Here is a 20,673-nt window from a genome sequence, read left to right as displayed (position 1 = left end):
GGTAATATGAACAGAGCCTTTGTGTGTAAGAAGATCACTAGCTAAACCCTTAGGTTTCAGAGTGTAGGTGCTAATTCTAATTGTGATTTCAGCAAAGTGAAACATCCGGCTGGCAGGAAAGGAAAGTGAAATTGGACGGCTGTTCTCATTCTTTGTCTACTTATTCTAATTCCACAGAAAGCGGCCTTGAAATGGAATCGCTGGATGTTGTACAAATGTTTCTTTGGCATCAAACCAGTCCTCGTATGCAAGTAACACAATGTGAGACCCTGCCGTTTGTAACTGAGCTCTGTGACAACTCCAGAGGTGTTTTTTGGTGGAGTCGGTTGACTACAGTAGCTGGGGATTTGGCTCAGCATTTGTGAGGCTGTTATTGCTGCTGCTGGGTTTTCCGCACCCCCCAACCCTCCACTCCTGTGACATATGATGGAAATGGAGAATACAGGCCCCTGCAGACAAAGAAATACATTTAATTGAATTTCCCTCAGTGATTTATTTTTCATTCCTCTCCCTACCTCTTCCTCTACCAGGATTTGTGTGTGTATTTGTAAGAATTCTCATGTTTCGCTCTTGTTTATTCCTTTGCGCATGCATGTGCATGAATGTGCACACATGCAAGCATTTGCATATAAATCTGTACGCAATGATGTGTGCGTATGCATGATACATTCTAGGTACTTATATGTTATCACAGCACACCAGCTGCACATGGGAAAGGTGCGGCACCAATTAGTCTTCCCCTGGCTCGTTAGAGTGTACAGTTCCACTCTGGGAACTGCTGTTTGCCTCCCAGCTCATATTAACGATACACTGGTTCTGTGTGATGACCCCCTCCCGGGCAAGTAAAGGAACTCACAATCCCTCTTTTGATTGCACAGGCAATTATTATGGCTTCTGATTTGACATTGATCTGGTTGATATTAAATCTTGCCTTTAATCGCCCACTTGCTCTCTGTGTTTAATATCTTTTCTGAAATTGAGCCAAGCAATGTGATTGGTCAAAGACATACTCCAACTGTGCTAATAATTCCATACTTATTCGGTTGCTATGCCAACTCTTATGGCAACCAGGGAACTAGATAACCACTTTTTCCTGTTTTCTGCTGTTTTTCATCCTGAAAAAAAAAACAACTTTTCAATCAGTACACATGCATTAGTATCATTCGCAAAACCTCTAATACCACACAGGAAGTTATTTTTTTATGATTGTGGGTACTTCTATACTGCCTCATCACTGTCATACCCATAATCACAGTAAATAACTCCCTCTTGAGTTTTATTGCTGTGCCCTCCACTTCATACCTTATATAGTACCTATACCTATTTGTCAGTGCAGTGAATCAATGCAACACAGCCAGCACTTTGTTTATGCTTGTGGTGGAGGAGGGTTATGCAAAAAGTGTAGGGTGCTTGCTTTTTGAGGATGTTGAATTTGGAGAGGTTTATCTGCACATCCACAATCTCTTTGGGGAACGCTGAATTTCCCATGGCTGGGGACCGGTCCCCCCTCTCGGTGAGGCGAGTGGATCCTGTAGAGTAGCAGAAATCCCAGACGTGCACTCAGCCTCCCTCTTCAACACCCCCCCACCCCCCTTCTCCTCATAGATGGAGTACTGTAATTAGATTTTTTTTTTCTCCCCCCCGCCTCTGAGGTTCATATCCTGCATTCAGGCTGCCTTCAGCACACACAAGAAAGAAAGAATGCATGCACAGATAGACACATACACACTTTCATTGCTACCTTTGTTAGCATCCAACCCTTTTTTTTTTTTTTTTTTTTAATTTCTGAAAAAAAACAAAAAGAGTGCAGCCGAAAAGTACATTGGAATTCCCAACACCGCCAGCGGCTGCAGAGTTGTACATAGCTAATTAGAGGCGAAGATAAGCCATGTAAGTAAATGTGCTGCTCTGCATAGACTCTCTCAGTCTTTCTCTCTCTCTCCTTTTCTTGCCTCCGGTTGTCTTTATCAGCAAGGGTCCTGCTCTGTTCAGAACCAAAGACACATTTATCACCCACTGGGGATTTGATAACAGGCCATGGATAAGCCTTTAACCCCATTGTTTTAATGATGAGGCTGAATAATGCTGTTGCTTTTTCTGTCTCTCTCTTTCTCTTCACCTCTTTCTCTCACTCTCTCTATTGCAGCCAAAGGTGGGAGGTAGGTAATTACTTCAAGGACGATACTGGTGTTTTTACATTTTAGCCCATTTACTACACTGCACGCATACCTTGCATTACTACCGACCTTTTTAGATTTTTTAATATGTGCTTGATTTTCTTTTTTTTTTTTTTTTTTTTTTTTTAAATCATCAAACTTGCCTTAAAATTATATGCTTCTCTGGTTAGCATTCATGCCAGGGTTTAGCAGTCATGGACGTTTGAATTTAGTTTCTGAAACAATCTTTTCCTTAGGGACTATTTTCTGGCAGAGGTATCAGTTGTGTTGTGTGGGTTTCTGAGAGGAGCAGAGAGGAAGGGTGCAAATTTCCTACTTGGTAGTTTGCCATATTAACTCTCTTAAAGCAAGAAGAACCCAAAATCCAAAACATCATCCTATTCCTGATGTGTCCATGTTTGCTTATTATTTGTCTATTTGGTCAAAATATAAAATAATATCAGAATATATCTTTGCACCAGTATAATGAGAATTTTCAGATCATTAAACAGCCACAGAGCTGAGCCACGCCACTCAGGTGGCATGGTAACCTACCTAAAGCAAGTTGTCATGTTTCTGCAAGCTGATTTTCATACCTAGAATGTTAAGCGTGGCTGTCTGGAAGGCAGGGAGACTGCATTCACACATCTAAAACAGTAATGCTCATTCATTCATTTTCCAAGCTGCATATTCCTAATTAGGGTCGTGGGGTGCTGGAACCTATCCCAGACCTCACTGGGCAGAAAACAATAAGCTTTGCCTTAGAAAATGGTAGGTAGTAATTTAAGGTATACTAAAACATTCAAAAACACTAGTGTGGTGCTTAAAGCGCTCAAAGCACCACCAACGGATGTGAAACCATTGTTATGGCTAATATCCATGGTGGGATCTACAACACATCGCACTTCCCATACAATCCCAATATTTAATTGATTAAGCTGTTGATGAAGGTCTTGTGTCTTCACTGCACAATATTGAGGCTTTCCCCCTTCGCTTTTCCCATTTGCAACATGTCGGAAGTCATATCTATTGAATGCGCATCCATACATGTATGACCGCATACATGTATGAGTTTTGCATAATTGTGATATAACTTGACCAGCTCTTCTTCCGGAATCTCGAGGAGAATTTGACTTAAATAAACATGCGTTTCATCCATCTTATCTTATGATTAATTATTGATCGCATCCAGAGGCTCATCAGATAAATCTATGACAACTTAGCTGTGCTGAAGCTGTCGCACTTAGAGCAAGGAGCAAGGGTTCGAGCTTGAGGTTTTTAGGCTGACTAGGTATGATGTTGAGAACCAACTGGCCAAAAGGCATGCAGGTCAGTTGCTACTGCATTAGCATGGGGGATACATGACACACTAACTACAGGTTTTCATTTCCTATCTCCCTTTGTGTGCGCGTCTGTATCTATGTGTGTCTGTGTGTTTGTTGGTGTGTGTGTGTGTGTGTGTGTGTGTGTGTGTGTGTGACTGGAGGACACAGTAAGGGGCTGCGCTTGGTGACTGATGGGTGAGAGTGATTTATGAGGAGCTGGGGCGGCAAGATGCCTCGGTACGCTACATCATTTTGCATCTCTCTGTCATGCAAATTATCCAGAGCCAGCATTATGTGATGAATTATTTCCCAGACCTGTACTTTAATGACAGCCGCCCTTCAATACAAGCGCACACGTTGCATGTTCACTCCTACGCGGCCCATTCTCAAAGATGTGCAGATGACAGCTTTGTTCAAAGCTGCATTGAGTGCTCGTGTCAAAGATAAAGAAAGAGGAGAGTGAGAGAACACGAGGTAAGGTTTTAAGTAAAATGGCTTCTTCTTGAGGTAATCACAGATATGAGGAGGTAGTTTCTCCTGACAAGATAGGAACTTTGCTCATATTTAGTCCGTCCAATCTTGCAGCCTGCAAATCAGTGACCAAGAGATGAAAGGGAAATGATGGAAGGTGGGGGGAAACGAGAGTAGGAGAGGGCAGAGCAAAGAAAGGGCCACACACATCAAACACAATCAGAGGTGGACAGATATTCCCTTATTTTCTGTGTTGCTTTAATTTTCGGTCACACCGTGGGGCATGATTAACATTTGAATAGCAATTTCAGAGCATTCAAACAGATCCTCTAATTAATTAAGGACAACATGGCTCAGATGAATGAATGATGGAGAAAAAAAAACCCATAATGGTACATATTGGGAGGGACTCTCTGCTCCTTGGTGTGTATTTTTCTGCAGCCCTGGCCAGTATTCAATTTGACACTGGATAATTTTCCTCCTGTTTACATTCAATATGTTTTCATTTCTTTGACTGCTTACTCTGGGTATTTTCTGAGCTCGCTAACACCCCCTCCTTCCCCTCCCTCCGTACCCTGTCTGTCAAAGCAGAGGCCGGTCCCCAGATGGGAGTCTTTATCACAAACAAAAGCACAAAAGAACTTGCACAGTTTAACGGCTGACAGGTAAATGGGATTTCCACAGAGACAGAGACAAGACGTGGAATTATTAGCGCAGAGAGTGCATGTTTTTGTGTGCGTGAGGACACCCACTCAGCAAGAAAAGCTCTAGCTGGGACAGGGGAAACGCAGCGAAGCACGGTCAAGAGAGGAAAAAATGGAGGGGAAAATGGGACTTACCAATCCTCTACTGTACGTGATACTGCTATTTCACACTCTCTGAGCACATACTGTGACGGAGCCGATACAGTAGATTCCCTTCTCCCTGTCTGTACAGCTGTACTTTCTCAGCCAATCCATTGCATCTCCATAGCACAGATGTGTCCATGATGTGCCCTCTCTGTGTGTAGCTCAACGCGTAGAGGAAGGCACTAGCTCTTGCCTGGGTCATGGGTTCAGTTCCCTACAAAGCCAAAGGGGTTTAGCACTCTCCTCTCCTTGTAACATTGCCACAGTGAGGGGTTTGACTCCTACCAGACCACCCACGCTAAAAACGTATTCATGGTACTGCAAGGCACGTTAACATTATATCAGCTGGCATGTGTTGCTCTGATTGGATTCAAGTGAAGTGAAATGAGGCGTATATCTTATTTCGCTATTGCCAAATCAATGCCATTTCTGCTGCTCCCAGAAGGGTGCCAGCCATCATCAGCCGAGGGCCGACGGTAGCCTAGAGCAGTGGCTCTAAACTGCATGTCATCAAGGTCCAAGAGCCTGCAGGTTTCCACTCTAGCTGCACAGTAACAACAGCGGATTTCACTTATTAGACCCTCACTCTCCCCAGCTAAAGGTGTGCACAAGGAAATCATTGTATTTCCGTATTGGTCAGCATTTAAGTGTGCACTGTGCAATGTTATCTGACCACTAGATGGTATCAAGAGCAGCAACAAGTTTATATATATTATCCATTTGCAAAGCCACTCCCCTCTCCCCGCCTCCTTGTCTCTCCCTCCTCCAGAAATACACATTCTAGCAGTATGGAGGCCTGCCTAGGACAAACTTTTCTAAACTCTGTGCCTGCAGGCTAATAACTAAGCTAAATCAACCGCTAAAGGGAGCTGTGTGTAGGTCTTGGAAGTTACCAGTCTCATTCTGCCTTATGTTTCTCCTTTGGAGGGTTTTCAGCTTTTTGGCTCAGTGCCACCACTTGCCTTAGTTGTTGCACTTGCTCGCTTCATGGAGTCCTCCACTGTGAATTTCCAGGAATGAGATGAGGGCGCACTTCTTTTGAATAGTAAGGGAAGCAGTGGTAGCACAGCAAATGTTCAAGAGGAGAAGAAATGGACTCAAAGACAGCAACATGGCTGGTCAACACCAGAGCATGGTAGTGCTGGAAAAGAGCATGCAAGCACATTCTGCTTTTCACTGGTAAATAAAAAAAAATAAAGGCTAGATAAAAATCAAAGCCCACTGAGTTTTGTTCCGGGGAACTAATTGCTGAAGTAACTAGGAGAGGATTAGAACTCTGAGGGATAATAAAACTTCATTCCATAGTGAGATATCCAACATGCGAAACATTTATGCATCTGTTCCTGCAAAATGATTGTTGGCGTGAAGGTAAAGCACATCATTGGTTACTATTGAAGTTATAAATAGTCTTGACACCTTTTGCTTATTTTATAGTTTTTGAGAAAAAAGTCTTTACTGATGAGTATACAAGCATTTTCCAAAAATGGATGTTTTGGGATCAAAAGCCCTCATGTCTTCTTTAAGTGCCTCTGACAGTATTTAAGTTCCCATGGGCCACAGCTGTCTCAGAAAGCCCTACCTCGCTTCCCAGAGTGTCTGTCGTTGCCTGCTACTGTTAGCTCGCTCCATAATGAGTGGTGCTGCTGATTAATAATGCTAATGACGGTGAGTGTGGCCACTAATCAGTGTTATTGATTACTGATCCCAGCAGAACTCTCACTTGTCACTAGTGACTTCGTCTAAACTTCTACTTTTTGTTGATGAAGCAGCACTGCCTGTGTTTATATACTACAGACGGGAGTTTCTCCAACTCATGTTTGAAACAAAGTTGAGGTATTTTTTTAGTACTTTTTATTTTGTTTTTAGTTTTTATTTTAGTTTAGTTTATTTCATATAATTTTCATTTCTATGCATGCAATCTCATATCAGCCCCTGCCCATTCCTTTGAAGGGATGCCTGCCTGCCTCCTTTTTTCTGTCAGACAATTTCATAGGTCAGCTTAATCTTCTGACTGCATTGCAATGGCGACAGCTTTCTCATCGTCTGTATTCTTTTTTTTTTTTTCAATTGTTTATCTTTTATTCATACAGACAATCTTTTGGAGATTGAAAATCTGGATTTTTTTTTTTTTTTTCCCAGAGAGGCGCTCTTTATGCTCAGAGAAAGTTTTTAGATGAGAGCGGGCCACTTGGAGTGGTTCAACTTTTAAAACCTGCGTAATGGCGCCGCTCTGAAAAGGGACGCACTTAAATGAATTCAGGCCTGTGTGTTATCACAGAGCCATTGCTAAATTGTTTCCCTCAAATCGTTTTCTCCTGATAAGAGCCAGCGGGATGAACCAATTCATTTCCACGACACTCACATTGTCTCTCGGTTCAGGCCAGTTCAGCTCTCAGTTGTATTTAAGACCTTGAACTGGCTAAACATTACACAGGTTAGCCAAGTACAGTTCTGTAACATTCACAGTGTCTTTAGTCAATTAAACAAGAAGAAGAAAAATAAAGACTGCCTTGTTGGAGCTTGATACCCAGCATTATGAAATGTATAGTTCCTGTTGTCAGTTTTTGCATCATCCAGTGTTGATACTCAGCTATCAGATGCCAGTAAGTTGATGCTCAATAACGTGTCATTTGCCTATTTGATGAATCACCACGGACTATATAACCCTAATTCTGACCCCATCAACCCCAAACATAACAATAAGACCAAACTTAATCCCAGTCCTAACCCTAACGCCATTTTTTTAACCTAATCTAAACCAAACCTAGTTCTTTTTTCTTTTCTCTTTTTTGGCATTTTGTTTTATTTTGATAGTGATAGGAGAGAGAGACAGGAAAGGCAGGGGCAAGAGGAGAGATGAAATGCTGCAAGTGGCTCGGGCTGGAATTGAACACAGGCCACTGGACTTAGCCTTAACACGTGGTATGTGCAGGGGCGCAACAAATCTGATCCTATTTCTGACGTTAACTCCATCGCTAACATTTACCCCAACCGAAACCCATCAATTGTACACCACTTATCCAGGACCATTGTAGTGGTGTGCACACTGAGGAGGCAGCCCAAACGTCCTTTTCTCCAACCATATCTGCCAGCTCCTCCTGGGGATCCAAAGGCACTCCCAGGCCAGCAGGGATATTAAATTCCCTCAGCATTCTCTAGTTCTGCCCCGGGGTCGCTTCCTCCACAGGGACATGTCCAAGAGGCATCCTGATTAGATGCCTCCCGGAGTTCCCGGAGCTTCTCTCCCTATCCCTAAGGGTGAGCAAAGCCATTCTGTGAAGGAAGCTCATTTCAGCCACTTGTATCCCCAGTTCTTTCAGTCACTAACCACAGCTTGTGGCCATATGTGAGGGTTGGATTGTTGATTGACCAGAAAACTGAGAGCTTTGCCTTCATTCTTCAGTACACATAACTATGGCTGCTTCCCCAATCCATCTGTCAGTCTCCCGCTCCATATTGCCCTCACTCCTCAGTAAGACCCCATGATACCTGGGCTCCTCCTCTTGGGGCATTAGTCATTTGATAATAAGATAGAAAAATTGGACTACCCAAATTCACTAACCAGAAATCACCACTCATATTGAAGCTTATGTCTAGCTTCACAATTACTGATATTTAAGTACTGTTCAAGCAGGACAACCTGGTGGCTGATCAGGTAAGAGTGTGTACCTCTAGTTAAGGCTGAGTCCTGATCGCAGCGTCCAGGATTCATTGACCTCTGGCCGTTTGCTGCATGTCATCCCCTCTCTCTCCCACCTGCCCTTCCTGTCTCTCTCTACTGTTACTATAAAATAAAGCAGAAATGCCAAAAAACATACTGTTCAAGCATTTTTGTGTTGATTGCTTGACAGAAGATAACATTTGTTATTATTTAAATATATTGATTAAAAATATTAAAGATATTTAGCATTGATTCTACTACTGCTAAATCTACTTTGTTTTGCCTAATAATGACTCTAAGCTGTTTCAAAATCACTTTAAAGCAAGTCCTGATGTCTTTTACTTCTTAATTCGACATACAAGGTCATTTGAGCAAGTAACATATGGTGCAACTCAATTTGTTGCATATAGGGCAGGATCACTACTGCAGCATGGTTTTAATGGCGAGAATTGCATGTGTGACATGTGGATCATCTGAGATGTGGTGATTGAACATAGACATGCGCGCACACACACACACACACACACACACACACACACACACACACAAACGCACACACACACTTTATTTAGCAGCCTGATTAATCATGGCATCTTGAGGGGTCTTCAAAGGGGGTTCAGAGAACCGTCATGGTTTCAGAAAGACTTAATGTTTGTTTTTTTTCCCTGCTGGTTCACATCATCATTCACTCTTGGTGATTAGTACAGACTTAATTTCTGTCTCTCACTTCTTACTTTACTATCGCTATCTTAGCGCCTCCTCCCCCGATCTCCCCTCTCTGAAGTGGCGAAGAAGTTGCAGCCCTCATGTCGCAGCTGTAACATATCCAACATTCCCCATGAGTGGCGTCACTGAGTCATCAAGTGATCCCATCTAACATTTTCCCTGGTTCACACTTATGTTTTTGCATTGCTTTGTTTTCATTCACAGGGTCTGAATAATTGTGGATGAGCTGTGTAATTCCTCGTAGGTTAGACAAAAAAAGACTTAGGTGTCTGTCAGGACTGTACCACTGAATCCAACACGTACACACCCACCCACACACACACAGACACACACACACATACACAGTCATACCCTCACTAATAATAAATGCATGATTTGGCCTGGAGGCACACGGGGCATTTGTAAAGCGGCCAGTCGGCCCCTCAGCTAGAAATTATGGCAAGGACAGCCACATACAGTGCAACACGTAGACAGTGTTGAACCTGGCCAGTCTGCTCATTCACCTAGAGCAGTGGCAAGGTTATATGAAAGGTTTTTATTCCTAGCCAGGTGGCCACTCACACACAGCACAAACACACACACAAAGACTCACACATTAATGAAGATGGTGGTAGAGCCTGTAATGATTTAGCTGCAGGACCACCCACAAGTCACAGGAGGGTGGGCTTCACGCAGCACTGCTCTTCCTGCAGAGCCCAGGTTTTGATTGCAAATGAATTTAGCCCAAGCGTATACAAATATAGGCCGTAATCATCAATTTTCATCTGAGGTGGATTAATTATTCAATGGTCCAGCATGTACAGGCGCTGTCCTCACATCGCTGTGACTATTAATATAAATTTAGGTCGCATTTGTATTCTGGTGCTTTGTGATTATGCAGAGTGGTGGACATGATGATTCAGGACAATTTCACGGTGCTGACATCGAAGTAGTAATACCGCTGGATACATTCAGCTTTTTGGAGGGATCTTCCCTGCCTTTGTTGTGCAGATCTCTAGGAGAGACCGATGTCTTTCTCATGCACAGACAGCAATTTAGCCCCTTTTGTTGCCAGTTTTCATTATTTTTTGGCTGGGTGTCTCTCTGGAGACGAGGCAGCGAGCCTGCAGACTTCCCTCCATGGAAACATTTGCCGTAAGAAAACGGAGCAGCTCATTTCCTCTACTAAAGCCTGCAGTGAACTCATGTTAATGTTCCCTTACCTATATGCATGCATGCATACATGCATGAGCATACCCACACATACACCTACATTTGAATATGTACAATCTCTGACTTCTAATGTAAATCTTAAACTCAAGCTACGTGGATTAACCCTCACTAGACTCAAACCTAAGCTGAATCTAACCCTAACCTCATGTGTCTTACTGCAGATGACATGATAAATACAGCCTGGGCACACAATCCTACAAATTACCCTTTATTTCTGTTAATTGACATATATCCCCATGGAAAGTATCAACCTCTAAATATTCCCAGAACTTTAACCCCATACCCAAATCCTAACCCTAAATTAAGCCAAAACACCCTGATTTGGCAATGAAGTCAAAGACAGAATCTGGCTCTCACATGAATAGTGACACAAATACTAACAACCACAGAGTGCAATAACTCATTTTGCTCCTCTCATTCAAAGTGAGGCTTGATTGTCCTACCAGTTAAATTGTGTAGTCATTACACTGGAGTGATGCTGCATCACTGCCGCAGGGCAAGTCATGCCCCAGCCATTCCACTAATGATATAACATTTGTAACTGAAAACAAATCAAAAATCCCACCCCCCTCGTTTAAGTTCCCTAAGTTTTCAGAATATTGTACAACTGGAAGGGTCTCCCCTTCTCCCTTTCTTCTTCTCCCGCATTATTGTCTTACTTTCATCTGTGCTCTCTCCAGCTCTCGTCATTTCTCTTGTCTTCACTGATGAGCAAAAAGGTTTATGTTTCTGCCTGCTTATGACATAGCAAATACAGCCTGTGCAAATAACTGTTTTTAAATTCCCACTCAAAGTTTCCACCCCCGAATATTCCCAAATTCTTGCGTCAGTGCTGTGTCCCACTTTTTATTGCGTGTTTGCTGAACTACTGCTGCACTTTGGCTCCATCCCCACAAGGCATTGTTGTGAAAAATCAAGTTTCATTTTCTTTTAAGCCCATGGAAGGTACAGAGTTTTGTGTTGCTTTATGCTAATTTGGTGCTATTGTGTAACATCCAAGAAAGAATTGCCTGCAGTATGAAAGGGGCATTAAGTAACCTATGACTTTTATCAACCTATATCGGCAACCAAGAAACAGAGCAGGGAATTTCTGTTCCAAAACCAAGTACGGCCTGTAAGGTGAGTTGCTCAAAGCGAGAAATCTCTCGGTGGAGTAACCATTGAGTCATCAGTACTGATTAACAATCCTTTGAGACATCTGCCTATATGTTTTGGTCATTTTGGGCTGTCAGTCAGCATAAGTCTGTCTTACTGCGCCTTTATTTTTAGATAGATGAAGAATGAAGTATTTTAAGGGGGCTTTGACAATGAGAACTGCATAGTTTTAGCTGATGAAACTTTAAGTACACAAAGACAAAGGCTTTGTTCATGATGAAGGGCAAATCTGATTTGATTTTCAGTTCCAACTTTTAGACTTGACAGTTCAAACCTCAAGTTGAAAGTGACCAGATTTGATTTGTTGTTCAACTGTGCTACCATTTGCTCACATAGTCAACGGTCTCAAAGCTACAAAATAGAGATGTCACCACAGATTATTATTTGTATACATGCAAAGTCCAACCATATCAGTGAAAATTTGTTGCTGCAAACGTCAACATTGATGATGAGGGAAGTGGTACCTGTCACTGTTGGAACCCCTATACGATGAGGGAGGTGGACCTCAAACTGAGTCATGTGTCAGGAGTGCGATTTGAATAACATTTGAAACAACATACAAATGTGGTTTGAAATTTGATTGGAAAAAAGAACTGATTTTCGGGTGTCTTTTTGCGGTTCAGACTGCAAAAGATCTATCTGGCTCAAATCAGAGATGCTGAAAAGCTGGGATTTGAGTTGCCTGTCTCAAAATAGCCAGAGTCAGGCAATTACAGCCCAGCAATTTTCTGCCCGCCCCCAAAACTCCTTCATCTTTATCTGTCTCTCACCATAGGTGTGAAGGCGGTCTTTTCTGGCCACTACCACCGAAACGCCGGAGGTTGCCATGGTGGCCTGGACATGGTTGTGAGCTCTGCCATTGGCTGCCAGCTTGGTGAAGATACCCATGGTGTCAGGGTGGTGGTTGTGACCGCCAATGATGTCATCCATCGCTACCACAGCCTGGAGGATCTGAGTGCGCGGGGCATGGACGAGGACCTCAGGAAGCTCCTGCAGGCCTGAGGGCCGAAGGAGGGATAATCTGGGCATGTGCCCAACAAGCTTAAATTTATTTTGAGAATTGCTTTGTTTTGATTTCACAGTGTTTGACACCCTTTAATTAAAGGAATATAGTTTTTGGGAGAAGGGCCTGTTGGTCAACTTGTTACGTGATCAAAGCCAAAATCATCCATGTGTCTCCAGTAGATAATTTGCATCCACGATCAAAGAAATGTTATTTTTATATGGTCTCATGGGATACATCTGCTGTGTCATACAAATTTACTGTGGAGGAAAAAAAACAATATCACCGAGATAGAAAGGGAGAAGTGGAGAGAACAAGGTGGCATGCGCTCATACTATCCCACTGAGGAAGCATATGGCAAGAAGATGGATACGTTTTACCAGTAGGCATTAGGCTGCAAGCAGCAGCACAATCAAAATAACAAATAATTCACCATGATCAGGCAAAGGACATAGAGACAGATTGGGATTATGAGCTATTTCAGCAATAAGACATATAACTTCCATGTTTGAGTAGCTTGATGTGGTGATGTTTTTTGCATGTTTTGTGCTGATTTTAATGATGTAGCATAGCATTGTTGCAGTTTTGCCTCTATTATTGTTAATAAATTGATTAATGTAGCTTACACAGCCAGCTAACATGAGTATTCAGGCAGCCACTTGAAATCCTGTGTATATTGATGTGGTTAAGTGAATGCTGCAAATGTGGGGGTTTCTGGCCAGCCTTAAGCAGTGCATTGATCCTTGCGCTGGAGAAACCCTTAGGCAATATAAACATTCTTGTTTTTGAGAATGTTTTTTGCCCCAGTCCTTAGGGAAGACTTGACCACATATAAACATTAGCCATATGATTTTTTTTTTTAATCCATTATTTCAAATTGTTTTTAATTTGAAAAGAGCTTACCACCTTGTAGTGTAAAATAGCCTAGCAGATGTTTGTGTTCTGTTATCTCTATGCAGTGTGGTAGCATTCAGATGAAACAGTCAAAATACAAAATCAGACGTAAAAATGGACATACTATAGGTGTGTCTCGGTGGCTCAGTGATTGCAGACCCTTGTCATGTAACTGTGGCATCGTGGGATGAATCCAGGCCAGGATCTTTGCCTCATGTCATCACAGTCTTTCCTCTCTTGCTCTTCTTAATAAAGGCAAAAATAACCTCTAAAAAATATGTACTGTAATTCAAAGTGATCGCTAAGGCACAAAAGAATTTTTTTAAGCCTATGTGCAGCCGACAGCACACATGTAGCCTCAGTCACCAGCAATTCTGGCTATTAGGGTGATTATTAGTTGTATACTGTCTCCTGTCACCCACCACATTAACCTCTGATGTCAGCAAAACAAGTCACATGCCAAATCTCACTGTAAGAGAAACCATTTGGCAGGGAAAATAGTCTTGGCAATTCAAAACACATTATTTTTGTATCATACTTCATGTAAATGTCACCAATCTGCATAAAACTGCCAGATATTTAAGATTCCTGTAGCCTTCGGGCTGCTCATATTTTCTTACTTTTTAGATGATAATGGTCACCTGCTATCACTCAGTATACTTGTTGAAACACCAGGAGCACATGGATCATTTTGGTGTCTGTATTCCCATCCCTGATGCTTAGGCTGACCAATGGCCCAGTCTCCCAAAAACTTTTGGCCGCATTCATGTCATATCGGAAGAAAGGTAGAGGTAAGAACGATTCCCATCACTACAATTTCATGTTTACATCAGTCAGAAAGCTGAGCAAGACTCACAGTCTATAGAAAGGTTAACCATATTAAACTGTTAATTTAACAACAACAATTTATAATGGGTGGCCTTGGTTTGTAGATTTAAAAAAGCAGGAGTAAATACGCATTGAATTGGGATTTTTTTCACCTTTAATGGTGTGGTGCAAACAACATGAGGATGCCATTTTCCAGATATTTCCACAGTATTTACCCCCTAGGCGGATATGTCAGAGCTTTCAGAAACATAAGAGATTCCTAGATGTAATTACCAGCTGGATGTTGACGTGAGCACTATTTGCAAGTCAGAAGATGGTACTTAACTCTAAGCCTAACCCTATATGATGTGAACGCGGCATTTGTGCACACCTTAAAGGGGAAATGAATTCATTTTAATATTTAATTTCAGGCACATACCTTTTACAAGTGGTTTCAAGCCCAAAGCCTTGAATCCACATGCCAACAACACAGTATAAACTTGGGTGAATCATATATTATCTGAGCAATGATATATAAAAAAAAAAAAAAAAAAACGCTACTAATTTGAATTTATGTTTTCTCTCTAATGAATGTTTTTCTAGGAGCATCTCTCGGTGTTCACCACAGAATGGATGTTTTCTCTGCACTCTGCCCTTAAAGGGCGCACAAGGAGAGCTGAATGAATATTATCTTTTTTGTGTTTATAGAAAAAATCAGTGGTTCTTTTGTGGAGAAGCACTACCCTTCCGCACAGCCCTCCTATATCATGAGTAGCATTACATGTTGTAACACCCACTCTATCTGTCTGTGCTGTATAAATGTTAAAGTTCAAGACAATACGCTGTGGTGTAGTCAGATGTTGTCAGTGTAACTTAAATTGTATCCAAACCCTGGCATCTTTAAAGGAAAAATCCACCCTAAAACACTTTACACTGCCATAAAATTGCAGGTATCATTTGCGTCTCCGGCTCAGTTTGTTATTTGGGACTGTATTTTTGTTATTCGTGTGGATAACAGGCGAGCCACAGATGACGTGAAGTCACTTTGAGGTATTTCCAGCACAGCTACACTAGCATTTAATACCAGGAGAAATTAATCTATCTAAAACATCAATAGTAAATGTCAGGTTTTGGTGTCGGGACAGACGAGATAAGACGTTTTGCATTTTGATGAAAGGACACAACTGCTGCTTTTTCTTTTAACATAGCTATTGATCTTTTCGGCTATCGGTGTACCCCACAGCTAAAGGGAACATGCTCCCTGGGGGGTGTTGAAAAGCATTCAGGGAAATGTAGGAAACACCAACAAGTGGAAGTAGGGAAGTCAGTGGAGATAGGATGATATGAAAATTCAGAATCAAACTTACAACAAAATGTACCACCATCCTTACTTTACGTCTTACTTTTAAAATGTGCTTAAATGTTAATGAATAATGACATTGAAATCATGCCACCATATTTTGTACTGACAATCATAACTTAAATTATCAGCTGTATATATTTGCATTAAAATGATAACACAGCCCAAACAAGCATATTAAATGCATCATGGATAATTAGCACCTTGGCCATGAGAGGTCTGCAGTCTCTCACATGGCAGATGAGAGAAAACGGTAACTAGAAACACACTGTTCCCACACACTCCCCAGTTCAGGCCCTAAAGAACACCACATGTACACAAATAAAATGCCCATATGTTCATATAAGAGCAATGAAATGGTAGCATGAAGGAGACTTGACTAATTGACGCTAACTTTGGCTGGCCGGATGTACTGCAATTTTTTTTTTTTTTTTCTCTAGAAAACACGCTTATCCACAGTAATTATGATAATTAAAATTCGAGAGGATGAAACTAGCCAGCAGATGTTTTATCAGGGTTTAAAATAACCGCTCCATCCCAGCAAAGCAGGTTGAGAGAAGGTTGGCATGACAAAAAAGCAAATCAAAACCCTCCTGTAGTACCTTGAGCATCACAGATTGATGATGTACAACAGTGTGAGAGTATCCGAGAGTGGATCTTTCCTTTAATGATCCTAAAATATCCAACTATCACAGCTATTTATACATACGCTGTAGCTACAGTTGAATGCCGTGTTGGCCATCCTATGCAAGCTAACCACATCATCATGTTTTGTGTATGTGTGTTTTATGTATAACCTGGTACCTCGTTTGACTGGTCTGAGATGCGGAGCCACATACTGGGATCTGGTTTGTCGACGCCCCCTTAGAAACCATCAGCAAGGGAGAACGCCACACTGCCCTTCAAAGGCACAAGGCAGAAAGCATCGGCCAGCTGCGTTTTTTCCGTCCAGCCAAAAGATCTGAGACCAGATCTTTGAGAAAGTGTTGATTTGTTCACCGAAGCGGTTCCTAATCCATAGGAACAGTAAGGAAACAGACATTTCAAAACAGAGATTTCATTTTTTGACTGAAGCCGATGTGACTACCTGTTTCCTTTGTAGGGCAGTGTAGCAGAACCCATCCTCGTCTTCCAGTGTCCATTATGTGCCACCTTCCTTTGCATTTGATCACCTATATCACCGAATGTGTTGCAGTCCATCAGAAGCTGATTCATATACAATCCGAGGGAATCCATCAGTCCTGCATCGCTCCATTCCAGATGCATTGCGCTGTTGCTCGAGTGTTGCGTGCATCGGATTTCTTCCTACTAATATATGAATGTGTGGATCAAACCGAATGTTGTTTTACTCAGTGGGATCTGGGATGTTTTCATGATGCAAACATTCAGTGACTGAGCCAGAGCTGAAAATATATGTTGCAGCTATGGTTGTCTAGGAGACCCTTTGGGCCTCGAATATTTGAAGCGAGTGGGTCCAGTTTCCTTTGGCATATCTAGCACTCAGGCTTTTTGCAGGTCATCTTCACGAATTCTAAAATCATTTCGGACCCTAGACCTTGTAGCCGTTGCTAACAGTAACCCTGTGACCTGTTAGAGTGCGTCTTGGGCGCATGATTCAGCTGGTAACATTTGTGAGAGCTGGGGTATTTTTGTATTTAACGAAAACACAGCATGGGAAAATCTCACAATGGCACTCAGGAGCAAAAAAATTAAAACGATGATGGATCCCTCAGTAAATGCAAGTAAAAGAAGAATTTATTTGATTAATCAACAGGTAATAAGTCTTTTTGTGTGCTTCGGTTATTTTTGGGGGGAACTCTAAGTCTGTTGATTACCCACATTAATTCTTTTGCCTGCATTTTCTGGTGGCTGTGTATTTTTGTGTTATAAAAACCAGCCCGTTCCAATTTGTGGTCGATTACCATGGTGACGAACAAAGCTTTGAAATGTTCAGGTCAGCCCTAGACTACAGCCGCACGCCATGGCAAATCAGCTTAATCTCAAAATATTTGAGAAGAGGATTTTTGTGAAAAATCTGCACATAATTTGACGCAATGTTAATGCATTTGAAAATAAGTGTGACTGCGGCATTACACCGACCGATGACAGGTTCATGGCACACAATGATGGTTGTGTGATTCTTGATGAAGTGGTTTGTGTGTGTGTGTGTGTGTGTGTGTGTGTGTGAGAGAGAGAGTAACTTGGATGCTCCCTCATACCAGAGTGTTAAGCAGCCTTGTAGCCACAGGCTTATTTGGGGGCTCACAGTACTGAAATGCCTTCTAAAATGGACATTTTGGTGACAAAATGACTTTGTCTGTGAGCCTTAAATGACTGTACTCAATTACACCCTCGACACACACACGCACACTCGCCCTGACCGACTGGGATCACAAAGTTGTCATGGCAACCCTTTAGCAACACATCTGTGTGTATGCGTGTGTGTCAGAGAGAGCTTGTGAGTGTCCGAGCGAGTGTGTTTGCGAGTGTGCGTGTGCCTGTGGTCTGCTGGGTACTGTAGGTGATTTTCCATCAGCAGCTCAATCGCTGACCTCATTTCACACTGACGGATTCTGTCTCTTCCAAAAAGTCGGCATGTGATGGCGGGAGGAGGGGGCGTCTGAGTGGAATGGATAATGACTGTGATGTGTGAAAGACGACTCAGTCCATCTCCTTCATTTCCTGTCTGAGAAGGAACCTTATGTCCTTATCTATTTTTATATCCTCATGGTCGCCGAGCTCCTTCATGTCCTTTTTCATCTTTTTGTGTGTGTGATTTGTTTTTTTCGTTTTGTTTTGGGAGCATATTTGCTCCATGCATTGGGGAACATCACATGCTCCGACTTGTTCCTGTCTTGAATTCTGATGACCATACTGAATACCTTGACTGTGACATGATTGGTTGTATTTTTATAATAAATGTTGATTTTATCTAATGATGACTGCAGGGGTGTTTTTTTTTTATTTTATTTTATTTTATTTTTATCGGTGGTGAAGTGAGTTTGGATCCGTTCACTCTTCTCAGTGCATTTAAAGCTGCCCTAGACTCCAAATAGCAGCATGACATAACGCTTTGAAAACTATTTGAACTTCAATACTCAGAAATCACATAACATGACATCAGTAAACACACAGCAAGGCTCCGAATTAGGGGAGATGGGACACTCCTCTCTATTTCAGACCCTCTTTGTGACTTAGGCCGATAAGACGGTGGTATTTTTACATATAAATCTTGCCTAGTGCAGCTTAAATTAATCCAATAGTTGCCCACTCCACATTATACTCACATTTTTCTCTCATTTTCACAGCTACAATTAAAATTTAGGGATTAGGTGACTGTAATCCAGAGGAATTCACAATGTGTGAGCTGACAGGGTTGCCCGCTCAAGGACACATTTCTGTTAATGGACACAACAGAAGAGATTGAATCTGGAACTTTCTGCTTACAGGACAGTCTTTCTAACCAAACACACACACTCACACACACAGCAACACACTTACACACTTGGACCTATCCTGAATAGAAAGTGAGGGTTAGTCCCTTCCTTTACTGCTGCAAAATTGCAATCATTTGTAAAATTGCAGCCTATGTCATTTCTTTGGGAAAACGCAAGGGCTTTTTCTTTTCTTTTTTTTTTCTTTCTTTTTTTGCAATAAAAGTGAAGTTGAAATTGCGAGCCCTGGCAATATTTGCAGCAAACGCTTGGAAAGTGTTGCCCTCGCAAAATGGCAGTTTTCCAAAGGGAAGGGACATTGGTGGAATCCGTTGCAGTCTGTGCTCCGTTTCAGGGGATTCACTCCGCTGTGACAGATGAAAGCCAGGTCCTGTTTATTGATCCTGTCTGCTGTATATGTGTGCACATACACATACCACACACACACACATACATACAGAGCGATGACAGACATATGTGGACATACACTGCAAAAAAAATCTCCATCCTAACAAGTGATTTAGTATCATTCAGTGTTAACATTTTGCTTTCCTTCAAAATAGTGGAAAAAGTCTGCCAGTGGGATGAGATAGCCCAACTTGTTTCCAATGCAGATTCACTTGTTTCAGGAATTTTTAAGTGTAAATATGTTGAAATGAGGCAGGTCAGCCAATGAGGACAAAGAAAGCATCACTTGCTTCATGAATATACTGGAAGCATGTTTGTTATCATTGGAAACAAGTGATATTATTTCATCCCACTGGCAGAATCTTTCACTTTTTTCATAGAAAAAGATGTTAAACACTGAATATAAGACTTGATAAAATGAAGATATTTTTGCAGTGTATGTCCAAATGTGTCTTTCTCTGCTCTGTGTGTGTGCCTACCATTATGGAGCGCGGCTGTTTCTCCCCTGTGCTTTTCCTGTACAAGTACACACTTGAAATGTGGGGGACTCAAATGAAAGGTCGCCGGTTTTTTGAGAGCACATGAGAAACCCATGTAGAGCCTGATAGCATGAGGGGGAAGTTACGTCTCCGAAGTGAGCCTGGAACATCACCAGAGGCACAAAGAGGAGCTTATTTCATTTTCGCCTCAGCATTTTGATTCCTAATGGAATCTGAAGGCCCATTAGGCTATGAATCCACCCTGGCAAGTTGGATGCGGCCGTCACATAGATGCTTTCAGTTAAATATAAGCTGCTATCTGTGGAAACTTGCATGGCATACTGCAGGTGAAGCAACCGGTACTAAAAGCTGCAACCACTGTGAAGTAGCACTCATCCAAGGTCGAGTGAAATGACAGTTTCCAAACTAGAAAGTTATGACAGCTAAATTACATGGTCCACAAGCTCGAGCTGCCATGATTGGAATAGAGAAAGTAATTTCTTGACACACATTTTCTCTTCTATAACGCCTGAGGACTTGAATCCACTTTTGTTTTTGTTCACTTGAATTTCTCCACGCCCAAGTCCAGAAGGACTCCCGTAAATTGGGAGATTTGTGTGGTAAACAATGACACCAAATAAAGAGCTTTATCAAAAAAATTATACCCAAATGGAGAATTGCTTTGTAAACGGATTTGTGTAGTTTTAGCATAATTCCTGCTAATTCTGTGATAT

The 20,673-nt window shown here is 41.9% G+C and overlaps 1 protein-coding gene across 1 annotated transcript in view; it reads left to right on the top strand.

The window, feature by feature from the left end:
- The window catches only part of cpped1 (calcineurin-like phosphoesterase domain containing 1), a 43,719-nt gene extending 25,165 nt beyond the window's left edge, over positions 1-18,554 (top strand). Inside the window, exon 6 of the mRNA XM_030077724.1 lies at positions 12,330-18,554. Within this exon, the coding sequence (XP_029933584.1) occupies positions 12,330-12,556 (227 nt within the window). The 3' untranslated portion in view covers positions 12,557-18,554. The remainder of the gene's footprint in view (positions 1-12,329) is intronic.
- The last annotated feature ends 2,119 nt before the right edge of the window (positions 18,555-20,673 follow it).

This window comes from Myripristis murdjan, chromosome 19 (assembly GCF_902150065.1).
Source record: "Myripristis murdjan chromosome 19, fMyrMur1.1, whole genome shotgun sequence".
NCBI classification, from domain to species: domain Eukaryota; kingdom Metazoa; phylum Chordata; class Actinopteri; order Holocentriformes; family Holocentridae; genus Myripristis; species Myripristis murdjan.
Note: the sequence above shows the minus strand (reverse complement) of the source record. Positions and strands in the feature narration are given on the sequence as shown.